This window comes from Lygodium microphyllum, chromosome 24 (assembly GCF_053477565.2).
Source record: "Lygodium microphyllum isolate KBCC chromosome 24, Lygodium_microphyllum_v1.1.10, whole genome shotgun sequence".
Taxonomy (NCBI): Eukaryota; Viridiplantae; Streptophyta; class Polypodiopsida; order Schizaeales; family Lygodiaceae; genus Lygodium; species Lygodium microphyllum.
In genome coordinates this window covers 98,075,325-98,096,741 of record NC_141158.1, presented here as the reverse complement: position 1 = coordinate 98,096,741, position 21,417 = coordinate 98,075,325, and the positions used below count along the sequence as shown (strand labels likewise).

Sequence of the window (21,417 nt, the reverse complement as noted above, 5' to 3'; positions counted from 1 at the left end):
TTTCTATATATATAGATGTACAGACTTTACAACATTTTGTCTTTTAAATACATTCAATTGGTACTTAATATCTTATTTTTGGACTTAATTAGTTATGATCATTTTTGTTTTATGCATCCACTAGGTTTTATATAGACATATGCACTAATGCACTAGACTATGTTTGACTAGATAACAAATATGGATAAGTAGGGTTTTGACCCTATAAAGGGCTAGATCCTTACATAATTTTTCTCTCTCTCTACAACCATGGGTATATTCATTGGTAAGAGTTTTTTGCAATCATCAAAATAAGTGCTGGTAAATTTGTTGGTATATACCTTCGTTTATTTGGATGATGTTTTCATCTCTAATTCGAACACATTTACCGATGTACTCATACTAAAGCTTTTATCGACATTTATTCTGATGACAAGGCATATCATTTGGGAACAATTTCTTGCATATTCATATCTTAAGTTTTCTCTATATCCCTCCATTTGTTGCACTCTATGCATTGAGCTCATGTACTAATTTCACCCTCTTGAACAAGGACCTAGATAAGGTGTTTGACTAGATTAGGTGGTCACATCTTGTCCACTCTTACAACCTTGGGCTTTGGGCCAATATTCAAGGAAATGGTTGCAACCCTACTTACTAATGCTAATGCTTGTATATCCTTAAATGGATAGATTTGTTTCCCTTTTGCATCAAGAACATTGATAGGGTAAGTGTCACGAAACACGGATCTAGAGCTATGCTAACTATGGCAGACGGAGGTTATAAACATAAAACATAATTGAGATAAATAATTATAACTCAAGTGAATTAGGTTCCAAGATAGATTAACTTGGACTCATAAACACAATCTCGAGTGACACGAAATGATTGTTCTATATTAATGAAATGAGTTTCAAGTACGTGCCTTTATAGCTTTTTGGATAGTACCACTTTTCTTCTCTGTGCTCTTTGGCAGCCTAGTCAAGTTAAGGCTTGAAACTTACATCTTGGTAGGATTTTTACATCCACTAAGGGAAGTGGATCCACTCAGGGAATTTGAGATCCTCTATGGGAAATTTTTGCAAAACACTGTGTTGGTTTGTAGTAGCGGAAAATATTTTCTTCATTCTTTTTGTTTTGTTGCTCCTTTGGCAACCTTTGATCTTCTTCGTCTTTTTGGACTTCTTTATCTTCATGCTCCTTGGATTTTGTTGTGCTCCTTATCCCTTTTGTCAATGTGTGGTATGTGTCTTTTTTTTTTCTCCAATCTTCTTGACATATTCTTTCTGCTTAGTGAACTTGAGATGGATACACATGAATACATTATTTTGGCTTAGCAGATTCTCTCTGACATACATGGCTTGGTGATTTTATGAATAGTGCAAATAGATTATCTCTTCTTTGGGAAGGTCTACCATTAATGCAAGGAGGTCTTACCACGAGTAGCTCGGGCATTGTCTAGCCTTTTTACAATGTAAGAAAGGGTTTATGGACAAGACAATGTGAACAATGATTTTTTTTAAAATAAATATAAATTTGGATTGGTCTCAAGGAGATGGCATGAAGAAGGGTTTGTAAGAGAAGGCTTTACTTCGAATCTTCCAGCCTGCAAACATTTAATCTTCTTCTCCTCCTCCTTCGGCAAGACGAACTGACTACACACCAAGTCCCATAGGCTTGTCACTCAAATCCAGGGTCGCTCCAATGGCTTTGGTGAAGCCAAGGTTTCCGTCTAATAGCAACAGAACCTTGTCACGGAGTTCATTAGCCTTCCCCACGAACTCAGGCGACGGGCAAGTGCTTCTGGGAGCAAGTGGCGGTGAAGGCTTCGGGCAGAGCAAAGAAGACAGCCTTCTTGCCCTTGGTGAGGTCGCCATTCTCCCAATTGTTGTACCATATTGGCTCTGGTCCTTTTGGACCTCCAATTTTTCTAGTTTCAGAGTTTCTGTACTCTTGTGCTTCTTCTTTCCTTTGAAAATTTTCAACCCAGATTACACAGTACAAATATAATCTCCAATATACAACGATCTCTATCAGAGAAGGTAGTAGCTCCTCAAGAAAGACTTCACCTCCTTTTCTAAACTGTTATTCTTGTATATTCGTCAACGAGGCAATTCAGTTCTATAGCTACCTATGCAATTAGAGCCTTTGTCTCTATCCATATGATAGTCACAACTTGTGCTGAGATTTCCGATCCTTGTTGCAGGCCATATCTCTGTCTCTCTCTAATTATTATTTGATCCATCTCTGCATATGCCTCTGAAACAACTGTAAATTCATATTTCCTTTCCCTCTTTTCTCTAGAATGGTATATAAGGTGCTACTATGTGCAATCTTCAGAAATGACTCCAAAAGTAATTGAGAAGAAGGAAGACTTGTTGCAAGCATGGATTGATTTGAGAAAGATAATAATTGATGTTGATCCAATCATGCTTGCTTTTCTTTGTGCTTTCCTAATTGGAATCGATCTATCCCCTTCTCTCTCCTTCACCTCATACAAGACAATGGATGTGTGGATGGCTTGAAGAAATTGAGATGGAAATAGGATGTGGACTTATACAAGGAGAAGAGTGAAAGAGTGACAAATTGTAGAGCTTGCAAAGAAGAAGAAATCACACTACTAGCTTAGCTCAACCATGGCTCTAATACCATGTTAAGAAACACGGATCTAGAGGTATGCTAGCTATGGCGGACGGAGGTTATAAACATAAAACATGATTGAGATAAATAATTATAACTCAAGTGAATTAGGTTCCAAGATAGATTAACTTGGACTCATAAACACAATCTTGAGTGACACAAAATGATTGTTCTATATTAATGAAATGAGTTTCAAGTACATGCCTTTATAGCTTTTTGGATAGTAGCACTTTTCTTCTCTGTGCTTATGGGATTTTGGACATCTCTTCCTAGAGCTTCTAGAGCATACATCTTTGTCATATTTCTCATACAAAGCCACTTATGGGCAAGCATCATTTGGTATTCTCAACAGTAAGGGTGCCCATGGGGCCCCCCTCCTTTTTGCTATAGTCATTGATCCTCTTTTGAGGAAAGTGGATAAGAAAGTACAAGATGGGGTGATTAGAGGCCTTTTGCTTCTAGCTGGATAGTCCTTTATGGTACTATTCTCCACAAATGACAACATATGCATTGTGCAAGCCTATCGACAATCAACAAAATCTTGAATGTATGTTTATCAAGAAATTTAAAAAAAAAAATCCTCTCTAGTTAGCAAGTCTAAAACTAAAATCCTTATGCTTGGGTGGGGAGATTACCTACAATAGATGTCTTAGTTTAGTTTTCAAATCATTCAGCATGGCCAAGTGTCCCGATACTTGGGTTGCCCAATGGGTGTGGGAATCACCCATTGGGCAAGCAGTTTAATATGTTTTCTACTAGTGTGAAATATCCAACTGCCCTAACTAGGAGGTTGTTGATCTTGAGAAGTAACTTAATGGATTCAACTATATTTTTTGTTACAATAATGCATTTCAATATGACCCCATGGGAAAAGGTTAAAGACTATTTAGGGTTTTTTTGTGGATGTTTGAGGACAAGAAGACTTGGCACTCTATTCCCTAGCATATAGTCACAAAATTGATTGGGATAACACATGCTTGGGCTTAACTAGTTTGGTTGATAATGCTACCTTTCTCAGTGTAGGCTTGCTAAAAGAGTTTAGAGAAACTACCATTGGATGTACATCATTAGGAGCCGAATTACTAGAGTGCATATTAAATGAGGGCTTTGGCAACATATGAGATGGGAAGATGTCCAATATAGCTTGCTTCCCATCTCAATACCTCAATCTCAAGTGGCTCAAGCTTTGATCAAAGAATGGAGAGGCATCATTCAAGACCTTCAATGGATTGATTTGGATGGTAGGCAAAGGTACTCCTCCTTGGGACTGGGTTTGTGGACCTTTCCATATGCCCATATTCCCCCCTTTTTACCTATTCTTCAAGAACCCAAAATTCCGAAGAGTATATATGCAAAAGGTTTACAAAGATGGGAAGATAGTATGGGATAAACCGAAGGATGACTTGATCAATATTGGCAAATTTCAGGAAAATTTTGGTTCATCTAAAAAGGTAGTTTCTCGGTTACAAGAAATTATGGAAGAAAAAAGGACAATTGGACCTTAGACAAAATGCTAACTAATAAGCCTCTTATATGCTTTCTTGGAGATAATAGAGGAACCATAATTGGTTGCAAAGTTTCAATACAAAAACTTTGGTGGTCTATAATGTGCATTACACTTCACGCAACAACTGAGACTTGAAAAAAGAGATTTCCTCAATTTCGAGGGGTTTACTATATGTATATCTTCTACATCACCTATTCAAGGACTATTTATAAATGCCCTTAACTATGAATTTCCCTTGAATAAAACGCATCCATTTTATATTCAATCTCTAAATAACCCCTTTATATGGCACCCTTATGCAAGTCCAAAATATGTAAAAATGGTTTTTGAAAATCCACATTGTCGTGCCGTTACGTGCACACCATGTAAAAAAATCTAGAGTGTGGCTTTCTTACTGATTTAGAGAGCCAATGCCATTTTAGACATTAGTGTTAGTGTCCATGGTTCAAAAATATTAGATTTTAGTCAATTTTTTATATTTTAGATAATATCTCTTGTAAAAATCCATATAACTATAGACAACTTCTAGATTAGGATGACATGTAAAAGAAAGCATGTAGCTTTTAGCCAATTTGAGAGGATTTTATGTAAAAAGAGAGATCGAAATCGCACAATGCGCAATCGTTGTTTTTAGAAAGTGAGATGCGCTCCAAAGGGGGAGATGAAGGAGTGATCTGGCAAAATTTTGGCTAGGTGTGATGGTATTTTACCCCTCTTTTGGAGCCAATGGAAGCATCAGATTGGCGATCTGAGTAGCATAGATGAAGGTATTATTTTATACATGTTTTTGTCTATTAGAGTTATATCTTCTACATTTTCTAATTCTTTTTGGATTATTCTTCTACATCTTAAATTTCATCGAACCCCTTCTCTTCCATCTACTCCTCTCCCTGAATCTACCTTCACCCTACTATCTCTTATCCCCATGGTGGACTTTTGATACCACAAACTCCGACAGTGTGTTATGTGAAGTTTATGCTATCATCAAATGTGAATTCCAAAAGATATTTGGGATGATTTGGGCTAATATCTTCAGACATATTCAGAGAATTAGCTATATCATTGTTCTTTTAATTTATTTCTTACTCTATAGAAGACATATTGTCAAAATATGCAAGTATTATGTGCCCCTATGGCAGGGCAATGTTTGTAGATCATCCATAGATGCTTTGAGTTGAATTAAGAGAAGTTTTTTCTCTTATTTCTTGGCTGTGGTAACTTATCATTATCAAGAACTCAATTTGAAGCTCTCTTGAAGCAAGTCTCTTTGCCCTACAAGCCTTGTAATTGACTCATAAGCTTTTGTCCCTAACAGTCTACATTGAATGTAATCATGCAAAGTTGATTCATGCTATGACATCGTGTATGAATGTTGGGATGCAGAGTTGTTTATGATATATGACAGTATATTGTACTTGATTTTATAATTTGTGATTGCTCTTACAATCAAGAAAACAAGCTTGATTTGAGTTAGAACTTATGAGATAATACTCTTGTGATCTTTGCTAAGAACATGCAGTTGGAAGCTCTATCAACATCTTCAAGAACTTGGCTTGAAACCTTCAACCCTTCTCTTATCTCTACCATGTCTAGAGTCTAAGCTCTTGAACCCCCATACATTCTTCTCTCTCAAACCCCTGTGATTGACCATGAAATACCTCTTGAACCTTCAAATATTCAATGTAATCTACTTATCTCTTGAAGATACATCTCCATCTATCTTGTCCAGTTTTCTTGCCAAACCCCTGTGGTGACCTCAACCCTACGCGTTGCAACATTGGTGAACCCGACGTGAAGGTCGGTGCAAGAGAACTCCAAGATGGGGGATTCTTCAGGAGATACTCTACAATAGTTGGTTCGCATACTGCAGCAGACTCAGCAACAACAAATCCAAATGTTACAACAACAACAACAAAGGCAAGACGAAGAGAAGATTGATTTCACAGCTATCAAGGCCATAGAGGAAGTTGGGCGGGAATTAAAACAATTTAATGATCAAAATGTCTTTGTTTTCATTCACTTGTATGTTGAGAAAATGCTCTTCTTTGGTGTACCGCAACATGCATGGAGTCGCTATTTTGCCAGACTAGCCAAGCATGGTCTTCAAGGAAGAATCCATGATCTTTTTCATCAAGATGCGGATTGGGCTATATTCAAAAAATCCCATACACGAAGAATTCTTCTTAGAAGACTCTGGCCTAATGACAAAGAAAAGTTTCATTGGTTGGGTTGAGAAACCCAACAAAGGTTTAGTTGCAACCGCTTTATACCATGAGTTTGAAAGTAAATTTGGTCAACTTGATGCTGAAGACCAACAAAGTATGGAAGGTCAGAATATTGAATTATTCCTTAAGGCTGCAGATTCCATTCTACAAGAGAAGCTTGTTGATCGCCTAGGAGATGCTACCTCCGAATCAGGAGTCAAGACTGCATGGACAGATGTTACTGATGCAGTTAACATGATTGCTTGAAGAGAACGGATGCGACTAAGATTGGGCTCTACTTCAACTTCAACAACTCCATTGATGGAGCCTGTTCCACCTTCAAAACCCCCTATTCCTTTGACTAATCAACCAACTCTTTCTTCTTCTATTCCTTCTAAAAATGATGTCATGGATGAACTCATTAAATGAATGAGCGGCCTTCATATAAATCTTACAGAAATTAGTTTTAAGGTGGAAAAACTGGATGTCAAAGTTGAAGAACGAGGACAATCATCAACTCAAAGACCCATTAGAGAAGGCTTTAAGAGACATTGTATTTGGTGTGATAGCCAACAACATGACAAGAGGGAGTGTTGTGCCTTCCGTGAGGCCGAAGCACAAAAGCTCGTCTTTTGGAAAGACGAAAAAGTTCATGCAACTGAAACTAGTCTTCCATTGGAGCCAAATTTTGGTAATGGTGGAATGAAGAAAATATTAAAAGATTTAGTTGTAAAGAATGCCTAGGCAGCAATTGATGCAACTACCTATGGGCTGCAAATCGAACCAACTAAAACAAATTTGAAAGCATCTAAAGAAAATGTACAATCTAAAGTATGGATGCAGGCACTAGATCAAATGGAACGTGATAAAGTAGCCAAAGAAGATTTAGCTAACACCAATCAGTGCATTCGAGGAATAAATGGTTTGAAAGAACTAGTAGATTCTTTTTTCGCCTTTGCACATTTGGCTAACGTCAATCATAAAGGAGTCTTGATTGAAGAAAAGATAAGAAGACAAGATGAACCAGGGCCTTTCTCTTCTGGCCCTTTGAAACATGTAACTAGAAGAATGCCTGAACAACCAAAGCTTGCTGAAAATATAACCCTAGATCAAGAGATGGAAGATGTGCCACAAACAAAGAAGACAGAAGGAAAGAAGAAAGACAAGCAGCCATGCTACAAATTACAGTCTGACATAGAATCTACAACCGATCTCAAATGAGTCCTAGAAGAACGAATTCTGGGAAGCAAAATTGAATTCACCTTAGGTGAAATTCTTGGAATTGCCAAACGTGAATTCCATGATGTAATTATTAATGTAATCAAAAGAAAAAGACAATATGTTGGTGATGAAGCTGAAGGAACGGTGCATGCTTTTTTACAAGTTCTTCGAGTTTTTGTGCAGGATGAAGATAAGTTGACTTCACAATGAATTCATCTTGAAGCAATTGAAGAATTAATCGCAGCAATTGAAGCTCAAGATAAAGGAAGCATGAATGCAAAAGTTAAAGAAGTGAAAGTTGAAAATGTAATGGTCAGCTAGTCCAAACTAGTTGGGCAGCCCACCTCTAAAAAAGAATGTCCTCTACAGCATATGCATGAGGAGAAAGAGGCTCGGTTCATTCCAAGCAATCAGTACTCCTGTATGCATTGGGCAAGAGCAACAACGGAGACAATCATCAAAATTGGAGAAAAAGAAGCACCATGTATTGCACTCTTAAACCATGGCTCAGAGATAAACGTCATGGCAACGAGACTCTATGAGAGTGGCAGATGGCCCATAGATGTTGATCTAGGTTGGCGAATGAGAGCTGCAAAAAACTCTTCTAGGGAGTTATATGCTACATGTCCTAATGTGCAGGTAACTATTGGAGATGTTAAAGACAATTTTCACTTTTTTGTTCAAGACTCTTGTAGTTACCCTATCATTCTTGGGAAACCTTACATTTCTGAAGCCTACTTGGAAACAAAAGCCCTTGATGATGATTCTTCCTACGCTCAAATCCAAAGCAAGGATAATGAACGAGCTGTCCAATTTCTTACTGTGTGTGTTAACCATCATCAAAGCAAAGATCGACTGTTGATTATCCTGTGCCTCCTAATGCCCGAAAATTCAAGGGTTTTCGGACTTCACTGCTATAAAATGAGACTATGGCAGTGCGTCATGTAAAATATTGAACCTCCTTATGCTACAGAAACTGTCTGTAGCAAATCTATATGTATGTATAGTCAATAGTATGGGTTGTTATAAGTCTCTTCCAGCCATGACTAAAGCTGAAAGAAAATATTTATGTCATGTAAAAAGGGAGCTGAAAACTTATGACATTGGCTAAAAATGAACATATTTCAGGTATTTTTTTGGACTGATTACTATTGACACATTGGAAGAAAAATATGAAAATGCTCATATACAAAATCAAGCTAAAATTCAATCCATAGAAGTATGTACATTGGATTTTTATCAAACAATTCAAGATTTTGTTGAGCAAGAAGACATTGGTTTGCTCAACAAGGCTGCAGCACAAGTGGAGACAAAATACAAGACGGTGGATAAGAAAGTCAAGCCTGGTGGCAATGCCACTGCCTTTTGAAAGTGAAGGGCTGGCTGGTTGATAGGGTAACAAATCAGCCAAGTCTTTATGATCCTTCCAACATTGTTCACAAGTTCACATCTAAAAGTATAAAAGAGCTCAAAATATGTGAGAATTCTTTCCTTTCGTTGGCTAAAAAACACTCTTTTATGCAAATGCTAATGAAACATGGAAAAGCTTTTGCATTTCAACCAAGTGAAATAGGTTGTGTGGATCCAAATATTGTGGCTCCTATGGTCATTTTTACGGTCCCACATATGCCTTGGAACGTCAAGCCCATTCCCGTTCCAAGGGCGCATTTGCCCAAATTATTGGAACTTCTAAATGAGAATATCAGAATGAAGATTTTAGAACCTTTTTCAACTCCTTACTCAAATCGATGGTTTATCATGCCCAAGAAAAATGGATCTTTACGATTCATCCAAGATCTACAGCCTTTAATCGTGTCACAATCCGAAATGTTGGTTTATGTCCAATTGTTGACGAGTTTGAAGATTTTGCAGGTAGAGCAATTTATTCTATGGGGAACCTATATTGAGGATATGACCAATTTTAGCTTTCATTAGAAAGCGGAGACATTACCACAATGAAGACACCTCTTGGATTGGTCCGCATGTACACTCTACCACAAGATGCAACAAACTTCGTAGCCCATATGATGAATGCCACGCACAAAGTCTTAAGGGACTTTATTCCACAACTTACTCTTCCATTTCTTAATCATGTACCTATCAAGGGATGCAAATTCAATGAAAAGAATGAGGAGCTTGACGAAGATGGTTGCAGGACATTTGTAGTTAACCATATTCATGATTGTGACAGGATTTTGACAAGGCTAGAAGAGTTATATCTTACCCTTTCTGGAGCTAAGTCGATTTTTGGAGTAGAAGAAGTCCTAGTGGTCTGACATCTATGTGGCCCCTATGGAAGTAAACCTTCACTAATCAAGATAGATACCATCCGTAGAATACAAGAAAAATGCATAAATATCTTAGAGGTGAGAAGATTTCTTGGCGCATGTGTATTCTATCTCATATGGATACCACATTTTGCTCATGTAACCGAAATCTTTATCAATTATTAAGAAAAGTTCAAAGATCCTCTTGGGGGAAAGAGCATACTCTCACTGTACGCAAACTAAAGAAGTTGTTAATTTCAGTCCCCACTCTCAAAAGGGCTGATTATTCAAATGGTCAACCCATCATCCTTACTATGGATACAAGTCCCATTGGGATAGAATGGATTGTTGGCCAAGAAGACCTTGAAGGTAACAGGTATGCAATTTGTTTTGGAGCAAAGGTTCTTAATGAACGTCAAAGAAGGTATGCACAAGTAAAAAGGGAATTGTGGGGAGTTGTAATAGCATTAAAGTGTGATCGTGAATACTTTATAGGTGCTTCCGTAGTGGTAGAAACTAATTTTCTTCCACTCTTGGGCATGATTGCCAATTGCTCTAAACCCGACATTGCTATGCTAAGATGGATTGCATATATTAAATCTCTCAACCCCAAATTAAAGCATATTGTAGGAAGGCGAATCCAGTTGCTGACATGCTGCCATGTACAAGATATGACAATGAAGAAGAGCTGATGAAGAAGATGAAGCTGAAGAATCTATACTTGCTGAATTTCATTCCATGGCTGTTGAAAGTACCTTTTCAGTTGCTGCATATACAAACCCAAAGCTGAATCTTGTAGGTGAAGATGATATTTTTAACGGTATAGCATTAAGTACAGTAAGAACATGAAAAGGTATTGCTATAAATCAGCATACAACAACAAAGATCAAAGATTTATCTATGGAAGAAGGGTGGTCAACTAGAAGCCAGCATGCTCATTGCATTGCTCAAGTTCTAGTTCATTTCCTTGAAGAAGATTGGCTGAAGATTGGCCAATATTTGAGCACAATGAAGAAGGAGGAGTCATGGACTAATGAAGAGTTCAAGCATATTAAGAGGAAAGCTTATGGCTTTTTTCTTAAAGAATGACATCTATGGAAGCATGCAAAGAAGAATAAAGGAGCGCATGTCCATGAGTTTTAGGTAACAAAAGATTGCAACAACAAGTAATGTGAAGGAATTTCATGAAAGCAAGTGGGTTGGCCATAGAGGCATATGGGGAACCTTTAGTAAAGTTAAAGAAAAATATTGGTGGCAAAACATGTATCGAAACATAGCACATTTTGTTGAAACTTGTTATATGTGTTAGATGTATTCTATGGTCAAGCAACGAGATGGGTTATAACCGACTTATCCCTTGTCTATACATTATAGATGGGTTATTGATCTTGTAACCATGTCTACAGGGATATGGAATATGCGGTATTTAGTGCTTGCAAGAGAGGATCTAACCAATCAAGTTGAAGGCAAAGCCTTAACAACCAAGACTACTCAATCTGTTTGTCATTTTTTGCTTGAAGAAGTGTTTTGTAGATATGGTTGTGTGGATAAAGTAACTGCAGATAGAGGAGAGTTGGATGCTGATGAGGCATGCAACTTCTTTGATCAATTGGGTATTAAGTTGACTTTAACATCAGCCTACAACCTTGAAGGCAAAGGGAAAAGTGAAAGAGGGCACCAGTCTATTCTCAAAGCCCTAGCAAAGTCTTGTAGAGGAAAGATCAAAGAATGGCCTAAAATGCTACATTTTGCATTGTGGGCTGATCGGACTACTCACAGTTCAATGGCTGGCATATACCAACTAAACTTATGCATGGACAACAACCAATTATGCCAATTGAAGAATCTATTCTCACATGGATTCTTCTACCTTGGGAGGAAGGCATCAGTAGATAAGAGTTGCTGACTTTGCATATATGGCAGCTAAAAAGAACGCCTGAAGATGTTCAAGCAGCTATTGAGAAGCTAAAGACAGCAAGACTAAAGAACAAAAGAAGATTTGATAAGTGACATCAACTTCAGCCAAGAGCAATTCAAGAAAATGACTGGGTGCTTGTTTATGACATCATCCTAGACAATCAATTTAGTGCTTCTAAGAAGATGGTAAAGCATTGGTTTGGCATGTATGTGGTAAAGATCGTTCATGACAATGCCACATATTCATTGGTTGAATTGGATGGGACCAGCATGAAGATACCCATAGCTGGAAAAAGAATCAAGCTCTTCAAATGAAGAGAAAGTTCAACATATGAGTTAGAAGACTTGGATATAATTCAAGAGCATGAAGACATAGAGCAAGAAGAAGAGGCAGAAGATGAAGACATTGACATGGCAGAAGATACTTCTTCTGACACTGCAAATCCATAAGACTTTGGCACATGCTAGAGGATGTGCAGGTTAGGAGGGGGCGGATGTCCTGCCACTATGCGCACACCGTGTAAAAAAATATAGTATGTGGTTTTCTTATTGATTTAGAGAGCCAATGCCATTTTAGACATTAGTGTTAGTGTCCATGGTTCAAAAATATTAGATTTTAGTCAATTTTTGATATTTTAGATATTATCTCTTGTAAAAATCCATAAAACTATAGACAACTTCTAGATTAGGATGACATGTAAAAGAAAGCATGTAGCTTTCAGCCAATTTGAGAAGATTTTATGTAAAAAGAGAGATTGACGAAATCACGCGACATGTGATCGCTGTTTTCAGGCAGTGAATAGCACTCCGAAGGGGGAGATGAAGAAGGAGAGATCTGGCAGAATTTTGTTCAGGTGTACTGGTATTTTACCCCCCTTTCGGAGTCAATGGAAGCATCAGATTGGTGATCTAAGCAGCATAGATGAAGGTATTATTTTATACACATTTTTGTTTATTAGAGTTATATCTTCTCATAATGTTGAAAGAAACTGACATGCTTCATCTCTGTTAGTATTCTTCTACATTTTCTAATTCTTTTTGGGAGTATTCTTCTGCATCTTCAATTTCTTCAAACCCCTTCTCTTCCGTCTACTTCTCTCTTTGAATCTACCTTCACCGTACTGTCTCTTACCCTGTGGTGGACTTTTGACACCAAACACTCTGACAACGTGTTAGGGGAAGTTTATGCTATCATCAAAGGTGAATTCCGAAATATATTTGGGCTGACATATTCAGTCATATTCAGAGAATTAGCTACATCATTGTTCTTTTAATTCATTTCTTACTCTACAAAAGACATCTTGTCAAAATATGCAAGTATTATGTGCCCCTATGGCAGGGCAATGTTTGTAGATCATTCATTGATGCTTTGAGTTGAATTAAGAGGAGTTGTTTCTCTTATTTCTTGGCTATAGTAACTTATCCTTATCAGGAACTCAATTTGAAGCTCTCTTGAAGCAAGTATCTTTGCCCTACAAGCCTTGTAATTGACTCATAAGCTTTTGTCTCTAACAGTCTACATTGAATGTAATCATGCAAAGTTGATTCATACTATGGCATCATGTATGAAAGTTGGGATGCAGAGTTGTTTATGATATATGACATCATATTGTACTTGATTTTATAATTTGTGATTGCTCTTACAATCAAGAAAACAAGCTTGATTTGAGTTAGAACTTATGAGATAATACTCTTGTGATCTTTGCTAAGAACATGCAATTGGAAGCTCTATCAACATCTTCAAGAACTTGGCTTGAAACCTTCAACCCTTCTCTTATCTCTACCATCTCCGGAGTCTAAGCTTTTGAACCCCCATACATTCTTCTCTCTCAAACCCCTATGATTGACCGTGAAGTACCTCTTGAACCTTCAAACATTCAATGTAATCTACTTATCTCTTGAAGACACATCTCCATCTATCTTGTCCAGTTTTCTTGCCAAACCCTTGTGATGACCTTCAACCCTACGCACTGCAACAATGTTATATATACATATATTTATGAATGATCCCCCCCTCTCTAAAGCTCTCACTCAGAAGTGTGGAAGCTCCCTAACTTAATTTTATGCTTTGGAGAGTGCTACCCACAAACTACCCACATGTGATAAGCTACGGTAGAATTTTGATGTCTCCTTTATGTCCTCTCTATGGCAAGAAAAAGGAGTGTGTACATCGTATTTTTTGGGCTAGCCAATATGGAAGTAGGTTAGAAGATTGCTTGAGAAAGGCAAGTTTAATAGCTCGTTGAATCCAAATGTCACATTTCACATTGCTTGGTGACCCTAGAACCTTTGATGAGGAAACCATTAGACTCATCCACCTACTGAGAGGTGCTAATGATTAAGTTTCTTTAGAGTCATAGAAATGCTACAATCTTTGAGAATAAAAGATTGCATTATCCTATAAAGTTATGTATAAGAAGTTACTCCAAGCTTAGCTTTTCGGCCTTATGCTAAAAGCGTCAATGTAAGATGCTTTTTTAAAAACTTGATATCAAATGACCACATTACAAAAAAAAAAATTTATGGGTTCTTGAGAATCATGAGAACATATTTGAAGTTTCCTCTCGGGTAAGTTACTCATGAATATATGTGCATGCATCATGTGGGTTCAAAATAAGGTATTTTTAAAATATAAATTATATACATTTTTTTACATATAGAACGATGTAATATAAATGGGTTATTTATAGATTGAATAGAAAAGGGTTATGTATTATTCATAAAAAATTCACAGATAAGTATATTTATAAATAGGCCTTGAACGCACGTGATGTAGGGAATATACATATAGTAACTTCCTTGAGAGTTTCCTCCAATATTTACAAAAGATAGATCTAGTATAAAACTTTCAAGCTTGGCAATTTGGAAGTTTTTAAGATTTTGTATTTTGTTAATGTTATGACCCAAGTCACCTAGATCCTAAAATGCAAAAAATTCTCCCGAAGATCTCTAAATTTTTTGAAATTTTAGCAATTTACATGATACTAAGCCTTGTGTGGTGAACATTGGTTTCCTTAAAGTTCCATCTATGTTGGTGATATGGAACAATGAGACATTTATTAAGTTTCCTCAAAGCATTTAAAAGTAACTAACCAACACCTAAAGTCACTTAAGCATTCTAATCTAGGTTTTTTAACACAACTAAATTTAGTAGATTCTACAATTAGCATGCCTTTTAGTAAAATTGTAGATATATTGTTGTAGAGAGTTATATCTCGATTATACCTTATAGACAGGGCCATATCCGCCCACTCCGAGCTTATTGTCGAGATGAAAGCCCCTAGTTGCGATTTCAAGTTGATTCAGAGAGAAGACCGTGACCTTGGGCTGAAGGAAATCGTTATATGTATCTGTGTCCAAAGCCGACTATTTAATTTTAATATTAGCTTTTGATTTATTAAATGATTGGGTATTTGAGGAGATGAAAGTTACTAACCCATTTTAATGCTCGAGTAACTCCTGCATCGGTAACAAAGCACCACAGCAACTAAGGATGCAGCCAGGATAAGGGAATCGACAACCCCACCTAGAATGGATGCGATTTTGCGGTCTATATAGAAATGACCAACAATAGTTCATCCAACATTTATGGTAAAGGGAGTAAGTAATTTGATATGCACATGGAAATAATTCTTGGGAAAGGCAAACGTTCTCCCCAATAGGTGAAAAACGTTTCGCTGAAAGTATAGAGGTAAGATAGGAGTATTTGAAAGTTTTTCTAATACTAAAATCTTTCAAATTTCGAAGGCTTCCTCACATCTTAATTTTAGTATTAAATGTAAATATTCCAAAATTTAGAGTTCGGATTACAGTAAATCTAGGTTCGATTCGAGCAGCGCTAGCGATGGCACACACCTTGTGGTTTGCCTCCACTCGACGTCGTCGTGGAAGGCGAATCGTAATAAGGGCTCGGGGCAGGGGTGGAGACTGTACTGTGGGTGGGGATGAAGAATGGGTAAGGCTCGTAACGGAAGTAGCAGCTAGCGTAGTGAGCCTGCTCGCCGAGGGTGGAGTCACAGAGGACGCGGTACGACTGCTGGGTGAGGCAGGAGGCACACTGGGTCTGGTTGAGGTAGCCGAGGCACTGCGCCAGGGCCGACTCCACGCTGGCGTTGGCGGAGGCGTAGCCCCCCTCGGCGGGGGCCCTGCCGATCACGTCCTCCATCAGCGTCTGGATGGCCTGCAGGGCCACGGTGTCGCTGGTCTTGGCGAAGCAGAAGCCGATCACCCAGCTGAAGTCCGGCGGCGACGCCGAGTAAAAGTCGGAGGTGTTGTCGTAGCGCTCAAAGCAGGGGTCGAGCTGGATGCGCGCCCCGACCGACGACAGGCATCCGGCCTGCAGCGACGCCGTGGCCTCCCTCACGCATTCCTGGCATGATGATGATGATGACGCCCCCTGATTATCGCCATTGATGGTTTGGCCCCCCCGGCACTGGAACAAAGCGAACGCCGCCCCGCCGCCGTTAACGTCCTCCCCTGCAGACGCTGTGTTGTACCGCCTTGTCCCGGCCAACGCCGTCAGCCTCTCCAGCGCCGCGTCCAGGTTTGTCTTGAATGCGCTGCTATTGAGCGCTGTTGCGGAAGTCGTATTGCGGAGCAAAGAAGTGTGCGAGCAAAGAAGAACTTACGTCTGCTTGGATCATGAAGGCGGTATCCTTTGGCACCGTGAGGTTTGCCATAACCGACAAAGATAGCTTTGACAGCGTGATCATGAAGTTTATTGCGATGATCACTTGGAACAAACACGTGAGCAGGAGTGCCAAAAATGTGCAGATGCGCATAATCAGGTATCTTTCCGAACCATTTTGTATATGGTACTGCATCAATACTTTGAGATGGCACTCGGTTTTGAATATAACACGCAGTGGACACGGCTTCTTCCGAGTAAGACGGGGCAAGTCCAGAGACTTTCAGCATGCTGCGAGCAGCATCCATTAAGGTGAGATTCCGTCGTTCAGCGATGCCATTTTGTTGAGGATTATCAGTAACTATCAGACGCTGTTGTAATCCATGAATGCGACAATAATTGCGAAACACATGTGAGGTATATTCCCCCCCATTGTCTGATTGCAGAGTTTTAATACCTCCCCCCCATTGTCTGATTGCAGAGTTTTAATGATATAGGGTAATTGATTCTCAACAAGGCCACGATATGATCAAAAAGCTGTAAGACACTTTCAGAGGTTTTATCCTTTAAAAAGGAAACAATGGTAAAACGAGTATAATCGTCAATGAAAGTGATGAAGTACTTGGTGTGTGTTAATGATCTAACATGCATAGGCCCACATAGATCAGAATGGATATTCTGTAATGGCTGATGAGTAGGATGTCGATTTTCAGGGAATTTTGTATTGGACAGCTTGCCATAAATGCACCCCTCACATAGAGATAGGCTGCTCGGGGAGGGTAGCATATAATTAAGTGCTAAACGGTTTTTAAGAATGTGTACCATGGATTGATGGTTTGGATGTCCTATGCGATAATGCCATAAAAGAGTTTTGTAAGGATTATGAGAAGAGGTGGTAGCATACGCAGGATGAGTGGGTGTTATGATACGACCTAAGAAATAAAGACGACCATACTTAGGATAGGTCGCGACATAAGTGCGATCGACGGATGGAAGGCGACGATGTATGGCACAATGATCATCATGAAACTCGACAAATGTGGAGGGATTAATAATTTTACTAACGGAGATAAGATTCTTTGCAAGTTGAGGAACATAGTAGACATGGTCAATAGAGACCGTGTTGTCATCTGACAGCTCTATGTCAGTTGTTCCGACTCCAAGAGCTTGCAGAATACCATTATCCCCAAAACGTATATCAAATGGGGTTGACAAAGGGCAATAATGATGAAGCCAATATTGGCGAGAGGTAAGGTGACAAGTAGCACCCGTATCTAAAATCGATGTCGAAGTAGTATCTAGTAGAGGAACATGGGAGGCCATGAAGGCCAAGTAAGCATCTTCTGTAGATGATGCATTCGAGGATGTTGAAACATCATCAAAGTTGTCAGAAAGGGTATCATTACCTTCATAGTCAGAAGCATAACTGACATGATTCCCATTAAATTTGGATTTTTCCTTATTATTTTTATTGTACCAATATCTTGTGAAAGGTGGCTAGTATGATTACATATACGATAGTGGTTTAGTGAGTCAAAACTTTTTGGTCATAGAGGATGAGTGGTAATTCTTATAAGAGTTAGGACCAGTTTGATGACGATTAGTGGAGGAGTTTGGAGGATTAAAAGGACGAGAACGTGACTTGGCATACATAGCAAGTGTGGAGGATGAAGGCATGGATGATGTGGAAGTTTGGTTTCGCAATGCTAGCCTCTTGTAAAATGGCTGGAATTAATAGTGGATTTTTTTTTCGTGAAAGCGTTAAAGTGTAAGAAAAAATAGTTACATCGATGATGTTTTTAGTTGGAAGTCTAACCAAATGCAAGAAATGACCATTCGGATGTTAGGCAAAAAGAATGGAGGTTGCCTATAGCCATTACAAAAACACTGAGGAATATATGCTTGCAACCATTTAGGGTCCAAAACAGAGAAGCATCCTTAATTTCACCATGGGCTTTGCTTCATTCTATCTGTATAAAGTTGCATTTCATGCTACAATGTTGAGCTCTCTTATGTAGATCTTCCAAAACACCTTTTGTAGAGGATGTGGGGGATACTTCCATCAGCTCCTCTTGCCTTGCTATGACCAACCTTCTTTCTTCCAGTCTCTTCTTGCAGGTGAGTTCGTGGGCTTCCAGAACAACAGCTCTATGTTCAGTTTTGGCCTCCAACCACTTTCTGTGCTCCTTCTCCATCTTGGACTTGATCTGTGGAACCTACAAATATACCTCATGTAAGAACATATGCATTGGGTCTATATTCTTTTCCTCAAAAATCTTTTTGTTTCTAGCCATCCATATAGCCCAGAGAAATGTCCCTCTAAGCCAATTCCAAACAACAAGGGGATCCCATATATTTCTCCCATAAGTAATTCTTTCCAAATCACTGCAATGGGGTGATAAGGAGCCATCAATACCTGCAAGACATTTAGCACATTAGTATTTTCTTTGTAGTTAAGGAATAGATGGGGAATGGATTCCATATATTTATAGCAGTATGGACAGGTCCCATTATCTATTCCAAGTTTGAAAGCCCAGTCATTTGTCCATACTGCATGGCACAATATGAGCCACAACATAGAAGAAATTTTGGGTTGATTTACACTGTTCCAAATCATTCCAAACTTATTTCCATTGAATGGGGTGCCAATTTACTTTCCATCTCTTATTAAGCCTTATGTACAAGAAGTTTTTTCTTGTTTTCATATATGGGATGGGTAGTAGAGGCTTATTGTCAAGCTAGCAGATTTCTCTAATGTTAAATCTCATATTTAGTTGAATAGTCTTACACACCCTTGGGTCCCAATAGTGAATTCTTTGTTGTATTAATGTGATATATGAGGGTGATAAGGCATACCTTTCTTTGAGGGAGTCAGAAGTAGCCCAATCTCCCCTGTCCTAGTCCCATATGCCCTTCCAGCTTATTACTCCTTTTTTATTTAATTTAAACTCCTGACTTACTTGGTCCTCTTCTATGCAATCATGGAACACACTAAACCAGATGGAGTCCAGAGTAGCCCATGGGAGAGTAAAGTTTTTATTATTGGACAGAGTAGTCAACTCCTTGTAGGATATCCAGATCCCCCTAGATGCTCTTGGTTAAATCTGAACTCCCTTGGATCTTTAGCTTTAACTTATTGAAGGCAACATTGATGACATTCAAATTCTTTCATCTTTTGCACTTAGGGGGATAGAAGTTTTTGCAGCTATTGTGCAAAAGAATGGCCCCAGTCTTCATTCTCATGAAAAAAGGATCGAACTACCCATTTAGCTACAAGTTTCTCTGCTAAGCTTAATATGTCTGGGAGACCTAGTCCTCCTTCTTCCTTAGTTAAGGTACATGTTTCCCAAGAAACTTTAGGTATTATGAGTTTTTCAGTGTCACCAGCCCATAGGAAGTTCCTCACCAGATTTTCTAGATTTTTAAGACCAATTTTGGAGGGTTTCCAACATGATAAAAAATAGATGGTTGTTGGGATAACGACATGCTTTAGTACTACTATCCTTCTGCCTACCAGATCTAGATGTAGAACTTTTAAATATTCCAATTTTTTCTTAACTTTACTTAGTACCCAATCCCATCTCTGCTTTAGGGTGACGCCAAAGCCCATAGGTACCCCTAGTAATCTGAACATTTGTCCATCTTCTATCTCTTTGCACCCTTCATCCAATAGCCATTAGGGAGAAGGCTTGATTAAGGACTTAATCCTAGTTTCTGCAGGATTAACTAGTGATCCAGAGGCCATACAAAAGGTCTAGATACAATCCCAGAATGTCTTAATTGATTTTGGATCATTATTTACTGATCCATTCGTATAATCAACAAATTGGTTCAACACTATATCATATTTATATTGGAGTTTAATTCCTCACATCCTGCCTTCTTTGACTTCATGCTCCATCAACCACCCTAGTGCATCAGCAGCTATGGCAAATAGTAGGGGTACTAGATGACACCCTTGCTTAATGGATCTGAATAAGGGGAAAGGTTTTGATATTTCTCCATTAATGGCTACATTAGCAGTGGCATTACCAAAAAGGGTGCTTACATATCTAATGAATTTTCTGCCCATTCCCATGTCCTGCAATGATTGGAGGATAAAACACCAGTCTAGACGATCGTACGCTTTATCGAAATCTATTTTTAAGAACATGAAATTCTGGTTACTTTGTTGGGCATATTCAAGTCCTTCCCACAGCCCAATGATAGAGTCTAGGGCCCACTCCACGCTGGCGTTGGCGGAGGCGTAGCCGCCCTCGGCGGGGGCCCTGCCGATCACGTCCTCCATCAGCGTCTGGATGGCCTGCAGGGCCACGGGGTCGCTGGTCTTGGCGAAGCGGAAGCCGATCACCCAGCTGAAGTCCGGCCGCGACGCCGTGTAAAAGTCTGAGGTGTTGTCGCAGCCCTCAAAGCAGGGGTCGAGCTGGATGCGCGCCCCGACCGACGACGGGCATCCGGCCTGCAGCGACGCCGTGGCCTCCCTCACGCATTCCTGGCATGATGATGATGATGACGCCCCCTGATCATCGCCATTGATGGTTTGGTCCCCCCGGCACTGGAACAAAGCGAACGCCGCCCCGCCGCCGTTAACGTCCTCCCCTGCAGACGCTGTGCTGTACCGCCTTGTCCCGGGCAATGCCGTCAGCCTCTCCAGCGCCGCGTCCAGGTTTGTCTTGAATGCGCTGCTATTGAGCGCTGTTGCGGAAGTCGTATTGCGGAGGCAGTTCAGGTAAGCCTGAGCTGTCCTTTTTTCTACACGCATTTGATAATATCGCTCTCCTTTTTTCTTCAAAAGTAACTATCACGCGTCTTCCTCCATTCAAACGTTTAATGTTGGCGAATTGTTCAAACTTGGTACAATAAGCTCCTTTAATTGACTGGGTAAATTACCCTTCTAAAGTTCCCTGCTACGAATGGAGAGAGAGAGAGAGAGAGAGGATGACTAAGCCCACACCAAGGTTCAAATCCTAAGTTAAACTAATTTCTACCATGACAAAAGTCCAATTGTCTATTTCAATGAAGGTTACATTTCTATTCTCTTCTTTTCAACCATAG

At 39.2% G+C, this 21,417-nt stretch overlaps 1 protein-coding gene and 1 pseudogene across 1 annotated transcript; both read right to left on the bottom strand.

The window, feature by feature from the left end:
- LOC148015414 (cysteine-rich receptor-like protein kinase 42) overlaps window positions 1-18,557 on the bottom strand; it is a 113,150-nt pseudogene extending 94,593 nt beyond the window's left edge.
- A 1,402-nt stretch (window positions 18,558-19,959) lies between these two features.
- Window positions 19,960-21,124, bottom strand: LOC148015413 (uncharacterized). Its single transcript, XM_087665201.1, has one exon. It carries the CDS (start codon window positions 21,122-21,124, stop codon window positions 20,231-20,233), a length of 894 nt encoding a protein of 297 aa, XP_087521327.1. The 3' UTR covers window positions 19,960-20,230.
- Between the last annotated feature and the right edge of the window lie 293 nt (window positions 21,125-21,417).